This window comes from Pongo pygmaeus, chromosome 18, assembly GCF_028885625.2.
Source record: "Pongo pygmaeus isolate AG05252 chromosome 18, NHGRI_mPonPyg2-v2.0_pri, whole genome shotgun sequence".
Lineage (NCBI taxonomy): Eukaryota > Metazoa > Chordata > Mammalia > Primates > Hominidae > Pongo > Pongo pygmaeus.
Window position 1 is genome coordinate 34,352,710 of NC_072391.2, and position 20,811 is coordinate 34,373,520.

Below are 20,811 nucleotides of genomic sequence, written 5' to 3' on the forward strand. Positions count from 1 at the left end.
CGAAGTGTTGGGATTACAGCCGTGAGCTACCACGCCTGGCCTGATGTGAATTTTATTCGCTTGGTAAATATGCTCTCTGACAGATTTTTTTTTTCCACTCTGGAGTTAATTATTTTTCTTTTTATTATTAACAGTTACCTTTGGGAGATTTATCAACTGATGTGCAAAAAAAACAGATTAAACCAAATTGAATCTGGTAGCTCTTCTTTTGTAGATTCTCTTGGCATTTAGCTTGCTATAAAAAGTGAAGACTCTGAATGGTAATGCCTAGGTTTTCTTCTAGGGTTTTTATGGTTTTAGGTCTAACATTTAAGTCTTTAATCCATCTTGAATTGATTTTTGTATAAGGTGTAAGGAAGGGATCCAGTTTCAGCTTTCTACATATGGCTAGCCAGTTTTCCCAGCACCATTTATTAAATAGGGAATCCTTTCCCCATTTCTTGTTTTTGTCAGGTTTGTCAAAAATCAGATACTTGTAGATATGTGGCATTATTTCTGATGGCTCTGTTCTGTTCCATTGATCTATATCTCTGTTTTGGTACCAGTACCATGCTGTTTTGGTTACTGTAGCCTTGTAGTATAGTTTGAAGTCAGGTAGTGTGATGCCTCCAGCTTTGTTCTTATGGCTTAGGATTGACTTGGCGATGCGGGCTCTTTTTTGGTTCCATATGAACTTTAAAGTAGTTTTTTCCAATTCTGTGAAGAAAGTCATTGGTAGCTTGATGGGGATGGCATTGAATCTGTAAATTACCTTGGGAAGGATGGCCATTTTCATGATATTGATTCTTCCTACCCATGAGCATGGAATGTTCTTCCATTTGTTTGTATCCTCTTTTATTTCCTTGAGCAGTGGTTTGTAGTTCTCCTTGAAGAGGTCTTTCACATCCCTTGTAAGTTGGATTCCTAGGTATTTTATTCTCTTTGAAGCAATTGTGAATGGGAGTTCACTCATGATTTGGCTCTCTGTTTGTCTGTTATTGATGTATAAGAATGCTTGTGATTTTTGCACATTGATTTTGTATCCTGAGACTTTGCTGAAGTTGCTTATCAGCTTAAGGAGATTTTGGGCTGAGACAATGGGGTTTTCTAGATATACTATCATGTCATCTGCAAACAGGGACAATTTGACTTCCTCTTTTCCTAATTGAATACCCTTGATTTCCTTCTCCTGCCTAATTGCCCTGGCCAGAACTTCCAACACTATGTTGAATAGAAGTGGTGAGAGAGGGCATCCCTGTCTTGTGCCAGTTTTCAAAGGGAATGCTTCCAGTTTTTGCCCATTCAGTATGATATTGGCTGTGGGTTTGTCATAAATAGCTCTTATTATTTTGAGATATGTCTCATCAATTCCTAATTTATTGAGAGTTTTTAGCATGAAGGGTTGTTGAATTTTGTCAAAGGCCTTTTCTGCATCTATTGAGATAATCATGTGGTTTTTGTCTTTCGTTCTGTTTATATGCTGGATTACATTTATTGATTTGCGTATATTGAACCAGCCTTGCATCCCAGGGATGAAGCCCACTTGATCATGGTGGATAAGCTTTTTGATGTGCTGCTGGATTCTGTTTGCCAGTATTTTATTGAGGATTTTTGCATCAATGTACATCAAGGATATTGGTCTAAAATTCTCTTTTTTTGTTGTGTCTCTGCCAGGCTTTGGTATCAGGATGATGCTGGCCTCATAAAATGAGTTAGGGAGGATTCCCTCTTTTTCTATTGATTGGAATAGTTTCAGAAGGAATGGTACCAGCTCCTCCTTGTACCTCTGGTAGAATTCGGCTGTGAATCCATCTGGACCTGGACTTTTTTTGGTTGGTAAGCTATTGATTATTGCCACAATTTCAGCTCCTGTTAGAACTAGAAATTCCATTCGACCCAGCCATCCCATTACTGGGTATATACCCAAAGGACTATAAATCATGCTGCTATAAAGACACATGCACACGTATGTTTATTGCGGCATTATTCACAATAGCAAAGACTTGGAACCAACCCAAATGTCCAACAATGATAGACTGGATTAAGAAAATGTGGCACATATACACCATGGAATACTATGCAGCCATAAAAAATGATGAGTTCACGTCCTTTGTAGGGACATGGATGAAATTGGAAATCATCATTCTCAGTAAACTATCGCAAGAACAAAAAACCAAACACCGCATATTCTCACTCATAGGTGGGAATTGAACAATGAGAACACATGGACACAGGAAGGGGAACATCACACTCTGGGGACTGTTGTGGGGTGGGGGGAGGGGGGAAGGATAGCATTGGGAGATATACCTAATGCTAGATGACGAGTTGGTGGGTGCAGCGCACCAGCATGGCACATGTATACATATGTAACTTACCTGCACGTTGCGCACATGTACCATAAAACCTAAAGTATAATAACAATAATAATAATAATAATAAAAGAAAAAAAAAAAAAAGTAAAAAAAAAAAAAAAATGAAGACTCTCATCTTTGTTTACTGGTCAAATAAACTGAAAACCTAGGCTGTGCCACTTACTAGCTTTTTGACAAAATTCTCCTTGGGCCAGAAGCAGTGACACCACTGGCAAACTTGCTAGAAATTCAGAAGCTCAAGCTTCATTCTAAATCTCCAGAATCAATGTCTACATTTTAACAAGAGTTCCTGTTCATTGTTGTATACAATAAGATTTGAGAAGTATGTTTCTAACTCACCATGAAGTTTCCATTTATTAACTGTCTAGACAACTTATCTTGTATCATATAAATATAGCATTCAAAAATGTGCATGTCTTTGTTGGTGTCCTTCAATTTATACTGTATTGTCAAGAAAAGTATTGTGTATGCACTGATTTCGTGGATCTTATGCCATCTTCTTATATCAGAATTAAAGAATACATTAGAGAATATTTCTGTGCTAGAAAGTATCTATTGGGCCTGGCACAGTGGCTCACACCTGTAATCCCAGCACTTTAGGAGAGTGAGGTGGGTGGATCACCTGAAGTCAGAAGTTTGAGACCAGCCTGACCCCGTCTCTACTAAAAGTACAAAATTAGCTGGGCGTGGTGGTACATGCCTGTAATCCCAGCTACTTGGGAGGCCGAGGCAGGAGAATCACTTGAACCCAGGAGTCAGAGGTTGCAGTGAGCTGAGATTGTGCCATTGCACTCCAGCCTGGGCAACAAGAGCGAAACTTCATCTCAAAAAAAAAAAAAAAAAAAATCCCAGCCTCCCAAGTAGCTGGGATTATAGGCACCCGCCATTGTGCCCAGCTAATTTTGGTACTTTTGTGGAGATGGGGTTTCACCATGTTGGCCAGGCTGGTCTTGAACTCCTGACCTCAGGTAATCCTCCCACCTCGCTCTCCCAAAGTGCTGGGATTATAGGCGTGAGCTACCGCGCCTGGCCTCTAGTTATAAATATTGTATTGGATAACTTCAGTCACTCATATAAGTCAGAACAAGTTCTCTCTGCTCTCAGTTTACCTGATATAAAATCGAGAATTCTACCTATGACCACTTGCTAAATATGTTTTTCAGGGAGCGTTGACATTCAGGGATGTGGCCATAGAATTCTGTCCAGAAGAGTGGAAATGCCTTGATTCTGCTCAGCAGCGTTTGTATAAGGATGTGATGTTAGAGAACTACAGAAATCTGGTGTGCCTGGGTGAGAATAACTTCAATATACAATTCACAATTCATACTGAATAATTTATTTTCTTCTGTTTTCTGGGAGTTTCTGCTTTGCATAAATGAGTTTCAGAATCCTGCTTCAAAAAAAAAAAAGAAAAAAAAAAGAAAACGGGTATCTGTTGAGGTAGAAAATAAAATTTTCAAGATGTTTCATCTTAACAATAATCTTTCCCTTTTTTGAGCTGATCTGTATACTTCAGTGTAAATTAGTGGTAACACCAGAAATTTAGTGGCATAAAATATTGTTGCCCACACCTTGAAATCAAATTTTCACCACCAGTTTGTCAGTAATTACTACTGAGTAGTAGAGCTACGAACCCACAAATTCAAAATACTTTCTAAATAGTCTAAAGTTCCTGTTAGAAAACAGTATATTGGGATTAATTTTCTAGAATCTTCTATAAAGTTCACTCTTCTCTACTGAGCACAGTACTGGATTGGTAATTGGACTATTCTAGCAAGAATCATGTTATTTTTTTTCCAATAAAACAGGTTTTGCTGTTTCCAAGCCAGACCTGATTACCCGTCTGGAGCATGGAAAAGAGCCCTGGGATGTGACGAGCCAGAAGAGAGTAGCCAAACACTCAGGTAGGTAGGAGTGAATGAAGCAAATGACACAAATGAGACTTCCCAGTGTCAAGGAGGGAGCCAGACTTTTAAACATGATTTGAGAGGCTCTCTCACTGTGGAAATATTTTCTGAGTTGCCTGCATTTCTTTCTCTTGCTTTGACATAAGGTCATCTTTTGTGTTATTCTCATTAACTTTCTAAGCACTGTACTTCCTCTTCAGTTATAGTTTCTTCGTTTGTTTCTTAGTTTACAGTGATAATGAAAGTCTTACTCATAACTTAAAAGAATGTGTGATCTGAATGCTCTTCCATTGTTTTGGGAGAAATAGTAATACCTGTATTTTGAGAAACTATGTTAAACAATTTTTAAGGTTCTTTTTTAGGATAATGTCTGAAATATATGAGAGTTTTGGTGATACTGGGATTTGGTTCAGAAATCCCAGGAACACCGCAAAAAGAAACATTCTGCTCAGCAGCATTTTCTGCTTTATAATTTTCTTTCTTTCTTTCTTTCTTCTTTTTTGTTTTTGAGACAGAGTTTCACTCTTGTTGCCTAGGCTGGAGTGCAATGGCACGATCTTCGCTCACCACAACCTCCGCCTCCTAGGTTCCAGCAAGTCTCCTGCCTCAGCCTCCCAAATAGCCAGGATTACAGGCATGAGCCACCATGCCCGGCTAAGTTTGTATTTTTAGTAGAGACGGGGTTTCTCCATGTTGGTCAAGCTGGTCTCGAACTCCTGAACTCAGGTGATCTTCCTGCCCCGGCCTCCCAGAGTGCTGGGATTACAGACGCCCAGCTGCTTTATGATTTTCTGTCCTACAGAGGTTTCAAATGTGATTTTATAGAAATTTATACTCAGTAATTTAATCAAAACACTAAGCATCTCCCTAAATATAAGAAAGTCTAAAATTGTGTTACTTGAAAATGTTATACTTCTTATATAAACTAGTATTTGTAAATTAAACTCTGTATGCCCAAAATGCCTCAACTGTAATATAGTTCAGTGTATCTACTTCATACATTTATCAAACATACTGTGTCATTGAGGAGCTTAGAAACATTGCTGAGCATATATTAAACTCTCAATTTTAATTTTATTTTTAAATGACTATCATTTTACAATTTTGTCTTATTTAGTATGAGGGTTACTGGGACTGTGTCATTCATATATATGTGTATATATATACAGACATACATATATGCACACATGTTTGTAACATGTGGATCTTTTCACAGATAACTGAATCCGTATATATTTATTGTACACTATGTATTGATTTTATATGTATATACATAGTGAAATGGTTAGTACAATCAAATTAATGAACAAACACATCTATCACCTTACATAGTTATGTTTTGTGTAGTGAAAACAATTAAGATCTGTAAGCAGATTTTCAGCATACATAAGAGTATTGTTAACTATAGTCATAAAGCTATACATTAGGTCACCATAACTTATTTGTTTTATAATTTAAAATTTGTACCATTTGAACAACATCTCATTTTCCCCACCTCCAACCAGGCCCTAGCACCCATCTTTATACTCTGCTTCTAGGAGTCCAACCTTTTCATATTCTCCATAAAAGTGAGATTGTACAGTATTTGTCTTTCTGTGTCTGGCATATTTCACTTAGCATAATGTTATCTGGGTCCATCCGTGTTGTCAAAATGGCAAGGTTTCATTATTTTTTTTTATGGCTGAATAATATTCTATTCAGTATATATACCATGTTTTCTTTATCCAGTTAGTGTCCACAAACATTTTAGGTTTGTTTCATATCTTGGCAATTGTTTGATTCAAGGAACATGGAGGTGCAGATGTTTATTTGAGATACTAAATTTATTGTATATGCAGAAATGAGATAGCTGGATTGTAAAGTAGTACTGTTCAATTTTTTTAAAGAACCTTTATAGTGGTTTCCATCATGACTCTAAAAGATTACAAATCACCAAGAGTGTACAGTGTTTTTAAAAAATATACTTAATACATGTTATAACTTTTCTTTTTGATATTAGCAATTCTGATGTGTGTGAAGTAATATCTCACCACGGTTTTAATCTGCAACTGCCAGGTTGGTGATATTGAGCACCTTTCTGTATACCTGTTGGCCAATTATATGCTTTCACTGAAAATCATCTATTTAGTTTTTGGCTTATTTTTCAATCTTGTTATTATTACCATCATTATTATAATTTCTGCCTTTGATTCGTATGAGTTTCTTAAATACTTCGGATACTAACAACTTATCAGATATGGTTTTCTTATTTTATTGTTCTCTTGTTGTGCAGAAGCTTTTTAGTTTGATGCAGTCCTACTTGTTTATATTTGCTTTTATTGTTGTACTTTTGCTTTGTATCCAAAAATTAATTTTCCAGACCAATATTAAGGTTTGTTCATAAGTTTTCTTTAAAAATTTTTAAGGATTTATGTCTTACATAATCAGAATCTTTATTTTATTTGTAGTTAATTTTCAAGTATAGCGTGAGAAAAATTGTCTGATTTTATTTTTTTACTTGTGAGCATTCAGTTTTCCCAGCAGCAAGTATGGAAGAGACTATATTTTCTGTATTGTGTATTCTCAGTGCCTCAGTGTTAAAGATAAGTTGATCTTAGATGAATTGATTTGTTTTGGGGCTTTCCATTCTGCTCCACTGATTGTCATATGCATTTGTATGCACAGACCATCTTGTTTTTATTACAATACTCTTCAAATGTAGTTTGAAATCAGAAAGTATAATGCCCCCTGCTTTGTTCTTATTCCTCAAAACTGCCTTGACTATTCAAAGCAAGTCTCTTGTAGTTTTATATAAATTTCAGGATTGCATTTTCTATTACTTTAAAAAATTTTACTGGAATTTTGATAAGGCATGTATTGAATCTATAGATTACTTAATATGGTACTTTAACAATATTTATTTTTTAATCCATAAACATGACATATTTTTGCATTTATTTGTGTAATCTTCAATTTTTTTATTATCTTAAATATTTCAATATAAAGATTTTTCACCTTGGTTAAATATGTTGCTAAGAAATTTATTATTTTGATGCTATTTCAATGAGATTATAATTTTTTCTTTTTCATTTGACAGTTGTTAGTGTATGGAAACACAAATTATTTGTATGTTAATTTTGTATTTCTCTAATTTACTGAGTGTGTTTATTAGCTGAAACAGTCTTTTGGCATACTATTCATGGTTTACTATATATAAGATAATGCCACCTAAAGACAGTGACATTTTTACTGCTTTCTTTTCAGTTTGGATGCCTTTTTTTTTTTCCTTTTTTCCTTTGAGACAGGGTCACATTCTGTCATTCAGGCTAGCGTGCAGTGGTGTAATCGTGGCTCATTGCAGCCTTAACCCTTGGACACAAGCAATTCTCCCACCTCAGCCTCGCAAGTATCTGACACTACAGGTGTGCATTTTCCACACCTCGCTAATATATTTAAGTTTTGTAGAGATGGGATCTCACTAAATTGCCCAGGCAAGTCTCAAATTACTAAGCTCAATCTTTCCACCTCAGCCTCCCAAAGTGCTGGGATTACAGACATGAGCCACTGCACCTGGCTGGATGTCTTTTCAAAAATTTTCCTGCCTAATTGTTCTGCCTAGTACTACCAGTACTATGTTAAAACAGAAGCATTAAAAATGTCATTAAAAATGACACAATGTACCCTTGTATTGGAAACCCTGTCTCTACTAAATACAAAAATTTGCCAGGCGTGGTGGTGCGAACCTGTAATCCCAGCTACTCAGGAGGCTGAGGCAGGAGAATTGCTTGAACCCTGGAGGCGGAGGTTGCAGTGAACCGAAATTGCTCCACTCCAGCCTGGGCGACAGAGCAAGACTCCGTCTCAAAAAAAAAAAAAAGAAAATGAGACTGAGAACTTTCATCAGAGCACAAAGCATCTGACTGAGTACAAGAAAATCTAAACATCTATTCACTTTAAAAGTATTTTTTTCTTAGTAGGAACTAAGCTTAGAAATTTAAATGCTGTATGACAAATAACTCTATGATTGAATAGTTGATTTTATTTACTCACCTCACAGATTTCTTGAAAACACTAATACCATAGGTTACTTAGAACACTGCCCCAGCATATAGTAAACTCCCAATTATTACCTATTTTTAATAACTATCATTCTGTAATTTTATCTTCTTTATTATGAAGATTACTAGGACTGTGTCTTATATTTTTTCTTTTTGCTTTCTGATTTGCTGTATTCTAACTTTGCTTTAATTTCACAAGTTCTGAGGTAATGTGCTTGAATGTATATGTTATATAAAAAGTGAATTCAATAATTAATAGGCACCCCACATTCATTAAAATCTTTTATATGTTTGAATTTACTAAATATAAACAGTTATTAGCATTTTCATTCACTTTTCTCAAACTATACAATCTAAATGATCGTATACATTTGTTTCTAATTGTTCATTTTGTATATTAGTGTTTCATACCGTATTGTACAATATTTATGTTGTTCATATTATTTACAAATGTAAGTTTGCTTTGCTTCCAAAGGTTGCATTATAACGTTTACATTTTGTGTAAAAATAGCATCAAAATAATAATGACTATTTAAGTTCTTCAAATTGTCCTATCAAAGTATTTATGAATGATAATAATGCATTTTCTATGAAATGTTATTGCTTTTATTGTACACTAATGATTCAAGCTTCATGGCCTTCAATAACAAAGACATGGAATCAACCTAGTTGCCCATTAGTGGTAGATTGGAAAAAGAAAATATGGTACTTATACACCATGAAATACTACATAGCCATAAAAACAGGACAAAATTATGTTCTTTGTAGCAACGTTGATGCAGCTGGAGGCCATTATCCTAAGTAAATTAATACAGAAACAGAAAACTAAATAATGCATGTTCTTACTTATAAGTGAGAGCAAAATACTGGGTATACATAAATAAAAAGATGAAAACAATAGACACTAGGGACCACTAGAGGAGGAAGGGAGAGAAGGAGACAAAGGCTAAAATGCTACCTATTGGTTACTTTGCTCACTACCTGAGTAGTAGTAGTACCCAAAAGCTTAGCAGTACATAATATACCCATGTAACAAACCTACACATGAACCTAAAGTAAAAGTTGAAATTTAAAAATAAAAACAAAACACCAAAATATGTGCTCTTTATGAATGTGCAGTCATAGTTGAAAATTGTAGCTATCTAGAATTATTTTTTAGTAGTACACTATGTTTATTCAATTTTTTTTGTTAAGTTTTGTCTGGGCCGGGCACGGTGGCTCACGTCTGTAATCCCGTGATTAAAGCCGAGGTGGGTGGTTCACTTGAGGTCAGGAGTTCGAGACCAGCCTGGCCAACATGGTGAAACCCTGTCTCTACTAAAAATACAAAAATTAGCCAGGCATGGTGACACACGCTTGTAATCACAGCTACTCAGGAGCCTAAGGCAGAGGAATCGCTTGAACCCACGAGGTGGAGGTTGCAGTGAGCTGAGATTGCACAACTGCACTCCAGCCTGGGTGACAGAGACTAGACTCCATCTGGAAAAAAAAAAATTCTGCGTTTTTACATTCCTGTGTTTCATATTTTAGAGCAGACTATGTCACATTAATTGTGTTTTTGTTTTTATTTATTTATAAATACATTTTTTAAATAAAATTTTATATGCCAATATTCAACTCTGTACACATTAAGACAATGTTTGGGCAGAAGTCAGATATGAATCAGCCATACATCTATTGCCAATATAATTATTCGTGTGTTTCTTTGCTTGTATAAATATTGCCCCTATTTTATGACTTGTATATTTGCTTTTTTTGGTTGGTGGTCAATAGTTGTTTTTTTTTTAATTGTAAAAAATACATATTGAAATTTATAATCTTTCATATTTTCAATTATATAGTTTGCGTTAATTATATTGTTAGCAACATCTCTAGAACATTTTTATTTTTGCAAAAAAATATGTAATACACATGCATCCACTACTGATTTTTCCCATTGACTGGCCGTTTAAAAACATCATTCTATTTTCTCTTTTTAAGGGTGTAGCTACTTTAGATATTCCATGTAAGCATATTCATACAGTATTTTTGTGTGTGTGGCTGGCTTATTAAATTTGGCATAATGTCTTCAAAATTTGTCTTTATGGTAGATATTAGAAAATGTACTGCTTTTTAAACACTTAGATTTCATTTTCTTTATATTTTAAATTTATCCATATTTTTGGTACAAGCAGTTCAAATTGCTTTCACATATTGGCTTTTGTGGATAATGCTTCAATAAACTGTGTGCGAATAACTCACTTGACCATATACCAAGAGTGTATATCTGTGCTGGATTCTGCTTCATTGCTTTGGTGTTCTGCCTTTATACCAGTACTAAAGTGCCTTGTTTATTAAAGCTTTATTTTGTGTTTGCAAATTATTAAGTGTAATGCCTCCAATATTTTTCTTCTTTTTTAAGATTGTCAGGCTTTTTCATGGTCCCTTAAAATGTCATATAATTTTGTGGGTTTTTTTTTTTCTATTTTCAGAAAAGTAAAATTGGGAATCAAGGGTTGTGTTGAATGTGTGGGTCACCTTGGGCAGCATGGACATCTTCACAGTATTATGTCTTCCAGCCCTTGAACAAGAGCATGCTCAATAATATGATTTTTAATTTCCATAGTTTATAAATTTTTCACTTTTCCTTCTGTTACTGATTTCTAGTTTCATTATATTCGGGGTACAAATGATAGCCTGAAATTTTAATTTTAAAACATTTGTTAAGACTCGTGGCGTCACAGGTGGTCTATCTAGAAAAATGTTTCATGCGCTATTAAAAAGAATGTATTCTGCTCTGTGTCTACATTTGTTAGGTGTAATTATTTCATAGTGCATTGAAGTTTCTTGTTCCCTTGTTAATATTTTGTCTCGATTTATTACTCATTACTGAAAGTGAGATATTGAAGTATCCTACCATTATTACATTGCTTTCTATTTTTTGCTCCAATTCTGTCAATGTTTTCTTTGTGTGTTTGGGAAAACTAATGTCAGATGTATTTATATATTTGTATGTTCTCAGTTATTGAACTCTCCTATAATTTAATGTCCTATTTAGTCTATTGTGAATTTTGACTTAAACTAAATTATATGAAATATGACAGTTTTTGACTTAATGTAATTATTGCCCCTCCTCTCATCTGGTTAACACTTGTATGGAATGTTTTTTCTATCCTGCCATTTTCAGGCTATTTATTAAATTGGATCTGAAGTGAGTCTATTGGAAACATGACACAGTTAGATCTTGTGTTTTTTTTTTAATTTTTAAAAATTCATTTCATTCAGTATATGTATTTTGATTAGAAAGTTTAGTACATGAATATTTAAATAATTTTCTGAGAAAAAGAACTTACTATTACCATTCTGTTGTTTGGCTCTTTTAGCTATTTTGTCTCTATCTCTCTTTCTTTGTGTACTATCTAGTTGATATTTTAGTGAAATACCTTTACTCCCACTTAACTTTTTGTTTGTCTATAGGTATTTTCTATGCGGTTAACATGGGGATTACAGAAAGTCTCTTAAAATTATTGTATTTGCTCTCATCTTTGTTATCAATGTCACTAATACTGTATTGCATATACATTAACAAATTTTTAGAATTATTTTTATGCTTTTATCCTTCTAATTTCATTTCTTTCTCTCTGTTTCACAAATCAAGGACTAGTGGAAACATATCTTAAATTTTAGAGCATAATTCAAAGTGTTTTTTGAACCATGATAATAGTACTACACATTTTTATAGTTGAGTGTGTGCATATCTTTTCCAGAGAGTTATGTATTTTTACATGATTTGGTTTTATTTTTTTTTTTAGTACACTTTATTTTCAATGAGAGGGACTTCTTATGCATGTCCTATAGAAAAGTTCTACTGTTGATGCACTTTCCTACATTTTGGTTATCTTGGAAAGTCTGTTTTTTTCTTCATTTTAAAGAATACTTTTGCGGGATATAGTGTTCATGCTAAGACATTTTTGTTTTGTTTTGTTTTTTAGTGTTTTAAATACATCATCCAACTTTGTTCTTCCCTGAAGGATTTCTGTTTATAAATCTGCTGGTAGTCTTGCAGGAGCATGCACGTAAATGACACCTTTCTTTTCTCTTCCTGCATTCCAGATTCTCTTCTTGTCTGTGACTTTCAAAACTTTGTCATATTGTGTCTGTTTAGGGATGTCTTTGTGTTAATCTTAGTTGAAATTTGCTGAGCTTCTTGATTTTGTTGAATTTTTTTTAAATGTTGAAGTGTCAGTTGAATATCAGTCTTATTTTATTCTTCTGCTCCATAATTTTCATTTCTTTTTGTGCTTTTTATCTTTTTGTTGATAGTTTCATTTTTGTTATTTCATATTGTTTTCTGTGTCCCCATTTCACCCAATGAGCATCACTGAAATGATAATTTAAATTTTTAAGGTGATTTATTTTTGTCTTTCAAAAAATCTAGCTGAATTCACATTGTTTCAGGTAATTTTAACATCTCCATTTTTCTAGGATTGATTTCTGGATATTTGCTTTTTTTCTTTGGTTCAGCCATCTCATCCTGATGTTTTGTGTACGTTTTAATGTTTGATTGTGATTTGTGCAAAAAAAAGCCACATGTCAAAATATTTATGAAGTGGCTTTTACCTGGGGTAATATGGCACCAGGTGTGTTTTTTTTGTTTGTTTGTTTTTTTTGAAATGGAGTCTCTCTCTGTCGCCCAGGCTGTAGTGCAGTGGCGCGATCTCGACTCACTGCAAGCTGTGCCTCCCAGGTTCACGCCATTCTCCTGCCTCAGCCTCCCGAGTACCTGGGACTACAGGTGCCCACCACCATGCCCGGCCAATTTTTTGTATTTTTAGTAGAGATGGGGTTTCACTGTGTTTGCCAGGATGGTCTCGATCTCCTGACCTGGTTATCCATCTGCCTCCCAAAGTGCTGGGATTACAGGCGTGAGCCACCGTGCCCGGCCCGGCACCAGGTTTTTAGGCTAGAAATTCTTGGAGTCTCTCAAACCTGTTCTATGGATGTGTCTTCTCTAGGCTTGTGTGTTTGTTTTTCAGTTAAAGAAGATTCCCATGTTTCTTACTGAGATCCTATAATCACTTTCTGTACATTGTCTGTCTATGGTACTGAAGTCTTTGTTCTCTTGTAACAGTCATTTACCTCAGCTGACCCAACCTGTCATTAAAAGTATACCACCATTTCTTTTAGCTCTGTCATGGAACACAGAAATTAGTCTTTGGCAAGGCCGCGAAAAGCCAAAAGCATGGACACATGTGGCACTATTTTATTTATTTTTGGAAGGAGTAGCCAGGAGTTGGGAGTTTATATTTAAAGGCACCATGTTGTATTGGGGATGAAGAATGGCTGTAGTGGGTAAATATAATATACTTTTCCTCCACTTCTCTATAACTATAGAGCAAAATTGGCATTTTGCTCACTTGTGGTGCTGCAAATGCTTAACTGCTTTTTATATTTCTCAAAAAAGCATTTTGTTTGGTATATTTCTGTTAAGTTTATATGTCTATAAAGAAATTACAGCCTATGGTATTATATTGTGTCACCTTTTTTTTTTTATTGTACTTTAAGTTCTACGGTACATGTGCACAACATACAGGATTATTACATAGGTATACATGTGCCATGTTGGTTTGCTGCACCCATCAACTCCTCATTTACATTAAGTATTTCTCCTAATGCTATGCCTCCCCCAGCCCCCTTACCCCCCAAAAGGCCCCAGTGTATGGTGTTCCCCACCCTGTGTCCATGTGTTGTTCTTGTTGTTCAACTCCCACCTATGAGTTAGAACATGCGGTGTTTGGTTTTCTGTCCTTGTGATAGTTTGCTTAGAATGGTGGTTTCCAGTTTCATCCATGTCCCTACAAAGGACATGAACTCATCCCTTTTAATGACTGCATAGTATTCCATGGTGTGTATGTGCCACATTTTCTTAATCCAGCCTATCATTGATGGACATTTGGGTTGGTTCCAAGTCTTTGCTATTGTGAATAGTGCACAATAAACACACGTGTGCATGTGTCTTTATAGTAGCATGATTCATAATCCTTTGGGTATATACCCAGTAATGGGATGGCTGGGTCAAATGGTATTTCTAGCTCTAGATCCTTGAGGAATCGCCACACTGTCTTCCACAATGGTTGACCTACTTTACACTCCCACCAACAGTGTAAAAGCTTTTCTATTTTTACACATCCTCTCCAGCATCTGTTGTTTCCTGACTTTTTAATGATCACCATTCTGTCATGAGATGGTATTTCATTGTGGTTTTGATTTTCATTTCTCTAATGACCAGTGATGATGAGCTTTTTTTCATGCTTGTTGGCTGCATAAATGTCTTCTTTTGAGAAGTGTCTGTTCATATCCTTTGCCCATTTTTTGGTGGGGTTGTTTTTGTGTGTGTGTAAATTTGTTTAAGTTTCTTATAGATTCTGGATATTAGATGTAGAGGTATTTATAGTATTCTCTCATGGTAGTTTGTATTTCTGTGGGATTGGTGGTGATATCCCCTTTATCATCTTTTATCGCATCTATTTGATTCTTCTTTCTTTTCTTCTTTATTAATCTTGCTAGTGGTCTATCTATTTTGTTGATCTTTTCAAAAAACCATCTCCTGGATTCATGATTTTTGAAGGGTTTTTTGTGTCTCTACCTCCTTCAGTTCTGCTCTGATCTTAGTTATTTCTTGCCTTCTGCTAGATTTTGAATTTGTTTGCTCTTACATCTCTAGTTCTTTTAATTGTGATGTTAGGGTGTTGATTTTAGATCTTTCCTGCTTTCTCTTGTAGGCATTTAGTGCTATAAATTTTCCTCTACACACTACTTTAACTGTGTCCCAGAGATTCTGGTACATTGTGTCTTTATTCTCATTGGTTTCAAAGAACATCTTTAATTCTGCCTTCATATCGTTATTTACCCAGTAGTCATTCAGGAGCAGGTTTTTCAGTTTCCATGTAGTTGTGTGGTTTTGAGTGAGATTCTTAATCCTGAGTTCTAATTTGAATGCACTGTAGTGTGAGAGACAGTTTGTTGGGGTTTCTCTTTTTTTACATTTGCTGAGGAGTGTTACCAATTATATGGTCAATTTTAGAATAAGTGTGATGTGGTGCTGAGAAGATTGTATATTCTGTTGATTTGATGTGTAGAGTTCTGCAGATGTCTATTAGGTCTGCTTGGTCCAGAGCTGAGTTCAAGTTCTGGATATCCTTGTTAACCTTCTGTCTCGTTGATCTGTCTAATATTGACAGTGGGGTGTTAAAGTCTCCCATTATTATTGTGTGGGAATCTAAGCCTCTTTGTAGGTCTCTAAGGACTTGGTTTATGAAGCAATACAGGGTGCTCCTGTATTGGTTGCATATATAGTTAGGATAGTTAGCTCTTCTTGGTGAATTGATCCCTTTACCATTATGTAGTGGCCTTCTTTGTCTCTTTTGACCTTTGTTGGTTTAAAGTCTCTTTTATCAGAGACTAGGATTGCAACCCCTGCTTATTTTTTCTTTCCATTTGCTTGGTAGATCTTCCTTCTTCCCTTTATTTTTAGCCTATGTGCATCTTTGCACATGAGATGGGTCTCCTGAATATAGCACACTGATGGGTCTTGAGTCTTTATCCAATTTGCCAGTCTGTGTGTTTTAATTGGGGCATTTATCCCATTTACATTTAAGGTTAAGATTGTTATGGTTGAATTTGATCCTGTCATTATGATGTTAGCTGGTTATTTTGCCTGTTAATTGATGCAGTTTCTTCATAGCATTAATGGTCTTTACCATTTGGCATGTTTTTGCAGTGGCTGGTAACAGTTGTTCCTTTCCATGTTTAGTGCTTCCTTCAGGAGCTCTTGTAAGGCAGGCCTGGTGGTGACAAAATCTCTGTGCATTTGCTTGTCTGTAAAGGATTTTATTTCTCCTTCACTTATGAAGCTTAGTTTGGGTTGATATGAAATTCTGGCTTGAAAATTCTTTTCTTTAAGAATGTTGAATATTGACCCCCACTCTCTTCTGGCTTGTAGGATTTCTGACGAGAAATCCGCTGTTAGTCTGATGGGCTTCCTTTTATGGGTAACCCAACCTTTTTCTCTGGCTGCCCTTAGCATTTTTTTCTTCATTTCAACCTTGGTGAATCTGACAGTTATGTATCTTGAGGTTGCTCTTCTCGAGGAGTATCTTTGTGGTGTTCTCTGTATTTCCTGAATTTGAATTTTGGCCTACCATGCTAGGTTGGGGCAATTCTCCTGGATAATATCCTGAAGAGTGTTTTCTAACTTGTTTCCATTCTCCCCGTCACTTTCTGGTATACCAGTCAAACATATATTTAGTCTTTTCACATAGTCCCATATCTCTTGGAGGCTTTGTTAGTTTCTTTTTATTCTTTTTTCTCTAATCTTCTTGCTTTATTTCATTAATTTGGTCTTCAATCACTGATATCCTTTCTTATACTTGATGGAATTAGCTATTGAAGTTTGTGCATGCATCACGATATTCTCATTCTGTGGTTTTCGGCTCCATCAGGTCATTTAATGTCTTCTCCACACTGTTTATTCTAGTTAGCCATTCATCTAACCATTTTTCAAGGTTTTTAGCTTCCTTGCAATGTGTTAGACCATGCTCCTTTAGCTTGGGGAAGTTTGTTATTACCGACCTTCTGAAGCCTACTTCTGTCAACTTGTCAAAGTCATTCTCCATCCAGTTTTGTTCCCTTGCTTGCAAGGAGCTGCGATACTTTGCAGGAGAAGAAGCACCCCGTTTTTTGGAATTTTCAGCTTTTTTGCTGTGGTTTATCTCCATCTTTGTGGTTTTATCTACGTTTGGTCTTTGATGTTGGTGAACTACAGATGGGGTTTTGGTGTGGATGTCCTTTTTATTGATGTTGATGCTATTCCTTTCTGTTAGTTTTCCTTCTTATAAACCCCTCAGCTGCAGGTCTGTTGGAGTTTGTTGGAGGTCCACTCCAGACCCTGTTTGCATTGGTATCACCAGTGGAGGCTGCAGAACAGCAAATACTGCTGCCTGATCCTTCCTCTGGAAGCTTCATCCCAGATGGGCACCTGCCTGTTTGAAGTGTCTGTTGGCCCCTGCTGGAAGGTATTTCTCAGTCAGGCTACACGGGGATCAGGGACCCACTAGAGGAGGTAGTCTGTTCATTCTTGGAGCTCAAACACTGTGCCGAGATAACCACTGCTCTCTTTAGAGCTGTCAGACAGGGATGTTTAAGTCTGCAGAAGCTGTCTGTTGCCGTTTGTTCTACTATGCCCTGCCCCTACAGGTGGAATCTATAGAGGCAATAGGCCTTGCTGAGCTGTGGTGGGCTTCACCCAGTTCGTGCTTCCTGGCCTCTTTGTTTACACTGTGAGCTACTCAAGCCTCAGCAATGGTGGATGCCCCTCCCCCCATCAGGCTGAAGCATTGCAGGTCAATCTCAGACTGCTGTGCTAGCAGTGAGCAAGGCTCCGTGGGTGTGGGACCCACTGAGCCAGGCACAAGAGGGTATCTCCTGGTCTACTGGCTGCTAAGACTTTGGGGAAAGCACAGTATTTGGTCAGGAGTGTACCGTTTCTTCAGGTACAGTCTGTCACAACTTCCCTTGGCTAGGAAAGGGAAATCCCCCAACCTCTTGCACTTCTTGGGTGAGGTGAGGCCCCACCCTGCTTCAGCTCGCCCTCCGTGGGCTGCACCCACTGTCCAACCAGTCCCAATGAGATGAATCAAGTACTACCTCAGTTGGAAATGCAGAAATCACCCATCTTTGTTGATCTCACTAGGAGCTGTACACCAGAGCTGTTCCCATTTGGTCATCTAGGAAGCGACCCTGTGTCACCATTTTAATGTGCTCTGTATAATTTTATATTTGTAAAGTATATTCACCTTAGTCTAATAAGTGAGATGATTTGTTATGTTTTTTCAGCTGGTTCTTTTTTGTTCACTGCAGAGATATTGCCAAAGCAGGACATAGAAGATTCACATAAAAAGGTAATACTGAGAAAATGTGAAGGCTGTTACCTGGATAATTTATACTTAAGGAAAGACTGGCAAGGTGTGAATAATTGCAGGGACAGAAGTGTAGCTACAATTGCCTTCATCAATGTTTACCAGCAACCCATAACAAAACATGCCAATGCAATAAATATGGCAAAGCCTTTGAGCGGTGCAGAATTCTTACTGAAAATAAGAAAATTAATAGCAGAAAGAAACCCTACAAATGTGAAGAATGTGGCAAAGCCTGCAGGTGAGTCTCAGGCCTTATTATATATAAGAGAACTCATACTAGAGGGAACCCTTACAAATGTGAAAAATTTTGCAGAACCTTCAAATGCTTCTCAGACCTTACTAAACATAAGATAATTCATACTGGAGAAAAACTTTACAAATGTGAAGAATGTGGCCAAGCCTGTGGGTGGTTCTCAGAACTTATTAGACTAAGAGAATTCATACTGGAGAGAAACCCTACAAATGTGAAGAATGTGGCAGAGCCTTTAGAAGCTTCTCAGACCTTACCAAACATAAGAGAATTCATACTGGAGAGAGACCTTACTAATGTGAAGAATGTGGCAAATTAGACACCGCAAGAGAATTCCTACTGGAGAGAAACCCTGCAAATGCGAAGCATGTGGCAGCGCCTTTAAAAGCCTCTCAGGCCTTATTCAACATAAGAGAATTCATACTATGGAGAGACCTTACCAATGTGAAGAATGTGGCAAAATATGTAGGTGCTTCTCAGAGCTTACTCGAGAGAATTCATTCTGGAGAGAAACCCTACAAATGTGAAGAATGTGGAGAGCCTTTATAAGCTTCTCAGAACTTACTAAACATAAGAGAATTCATACTGGAGAGAAACCTTACAAATGTGAAAAAATGTGGCAAAGCCTTTGGCCACTCCTCAACCCTTATTGAACACAAGAGAATCCATACTGGAGAGAGACCTTACCAGTGTGAATTATGTAGCAAAGCCCTTAGCTGCTCTTCAAACCTTGTTCAACCCAAGATAATCCATATTGGAGAGAAACCCTACAAATGTGAAGAATGTGGCAGTCTGTAGGTGCTTCTCAGAGCTTACTAAACATAAGAGAATTCATTCTGGAGAGAAGCCCTACAAATGTGAAGAATGTGGCAGAGCCTTTAATAGCTTCTCAGACCTTACTAAACATAAGAGAGTTCATACTGGAGAGAGACCTTACAAATGGGAAGAATGTGGCAAAGCCTTTACCCGCTCCTCAAACCTTATTAAACACAAGAGAATCCATACTGGAGAGAAACTATACAAATGTGAAGAGTGTGGTAGAGCCTTTAAAAACTTCTCAGAACTTACTCAACATGAGTATTCATACTATTCTGAGACCTTACAAATGTGAAGAATGTGGCAAAATCTGTAGGTGGTTCTCAGTACTTACTGAACATAAGAGAATTCATACTGGAGAGAGACCTTACAAATGTGAAGAATGTGGCAAAGCCTATGGGTGATCCTCAGACGTTACAAAACATAAGAGAAATCATACTGGAGAGAAACCCTAGAAATGTGAAGACTGTGGCAGATCCTATGTGACAAATCCTATGAGCCACCATGCCTGGCCTATTTTTAATTTTGATGGATATGTAACAATTGTACATATACGCAGGGTACATGTAATATTTTCATATAAGCATACAATGTGTAATAAAGCTTAGTAATTGGGATATTCATCAGCTCAAATATTTATTCCAAATTTTCTCTTTTAGCTATTTTGAAACATACAATGAATTATTGTTAACTGTTGACTCTATTGTGTTACCAAATCCTAGATCTCATTTAACTGTTTTTTTTGTTTGTTTGTTTGTTTTTGAGACAGTTTTACTCTCTCACCCAGGCTGGAGTGTAATAGTATGATCTTGACTCATTGCAACCTGTACCTCCTGTGTTTGAAAGATTCTCATGCACCAGCCTTATGAGTAGCTGGGATTACAGGCACACACTACCATGCCAGCTAATTTTTGTATTTTTAGTAGAAACAGCATTTCACTATGCTGGCGAGGCTGTTCTCAGAGTCTTGGCCTCAAGGGATACACCTGCCTTGGCTTCTCAGCATGAGCCACCATGCCCGGCCAACTTTATAATTCTTAATGCTTAATTAGTATTTTTGCTAGTAGTTGACTTAACATTTCTAAGGAAAAGAAAAAGAGGCCAAAATATGAAGCCACATAGGTAGTTTCTGTTTTTCTCTCCTAAATACATTTCCTAATACATAATGAAAGGAAGAATAGACTATCTCAAATAAATTACGGTAAGTGAAAGAAACCAGCTTGAAATATGGCCAAATGTACCATTGCATAGAGAGAAAATGTTAGTTATACTACAAGAGTGTAGTTTTTTAAAAATATTCATAAAAGGCAAATCAATAGAGTCTGAGAGTAGATTCATCATGGTCTATTGATGAAAGTGGAAATAGTTTAAAGTTATTCTTTTATGGTTTTATAATGATAAATATACTAGAAACATTGAATTGAGTGTGATATTATGCAAAGTTTAAAATAATGGCTTTTAAAAAATAAGCATTCCATAGAATAAGATTGCTAA

General features: G+C 36.3%; 1 protein-coding gene across 1 annotated transcript in view; it reads left to right on the plus strand.

The window, feature by feature from the left end:
• LOC129015221 (amiloride-sensitive sodium channel subunit gamma-like) overlaps positions 1-19,913 on the plus strand; it is a 99,645-nt gene extending 79,732 nt beyond the window's left edge. The window contains exons 7-9 of the mRNA XM_063654977.1: positions 3,515-3,641; positions 4,160-4,255; positions 18,193-19,913. Of these exons, the coding sequence (XP_063511047.1) occupies positions 3,515-3,641; positions 4,160-4,255; positions 18,193-18,605 (636 nt within the window). The 3' untranslated portion in view covers positions 18,606-19,913. The remainder of the gene's footprint in view (positions 1-3,514; positions 3,642-4,159; positions 4,256-18,192) is intronic.
• Positions 19,914-20,811: the final 898 nt, after the last annotated feature.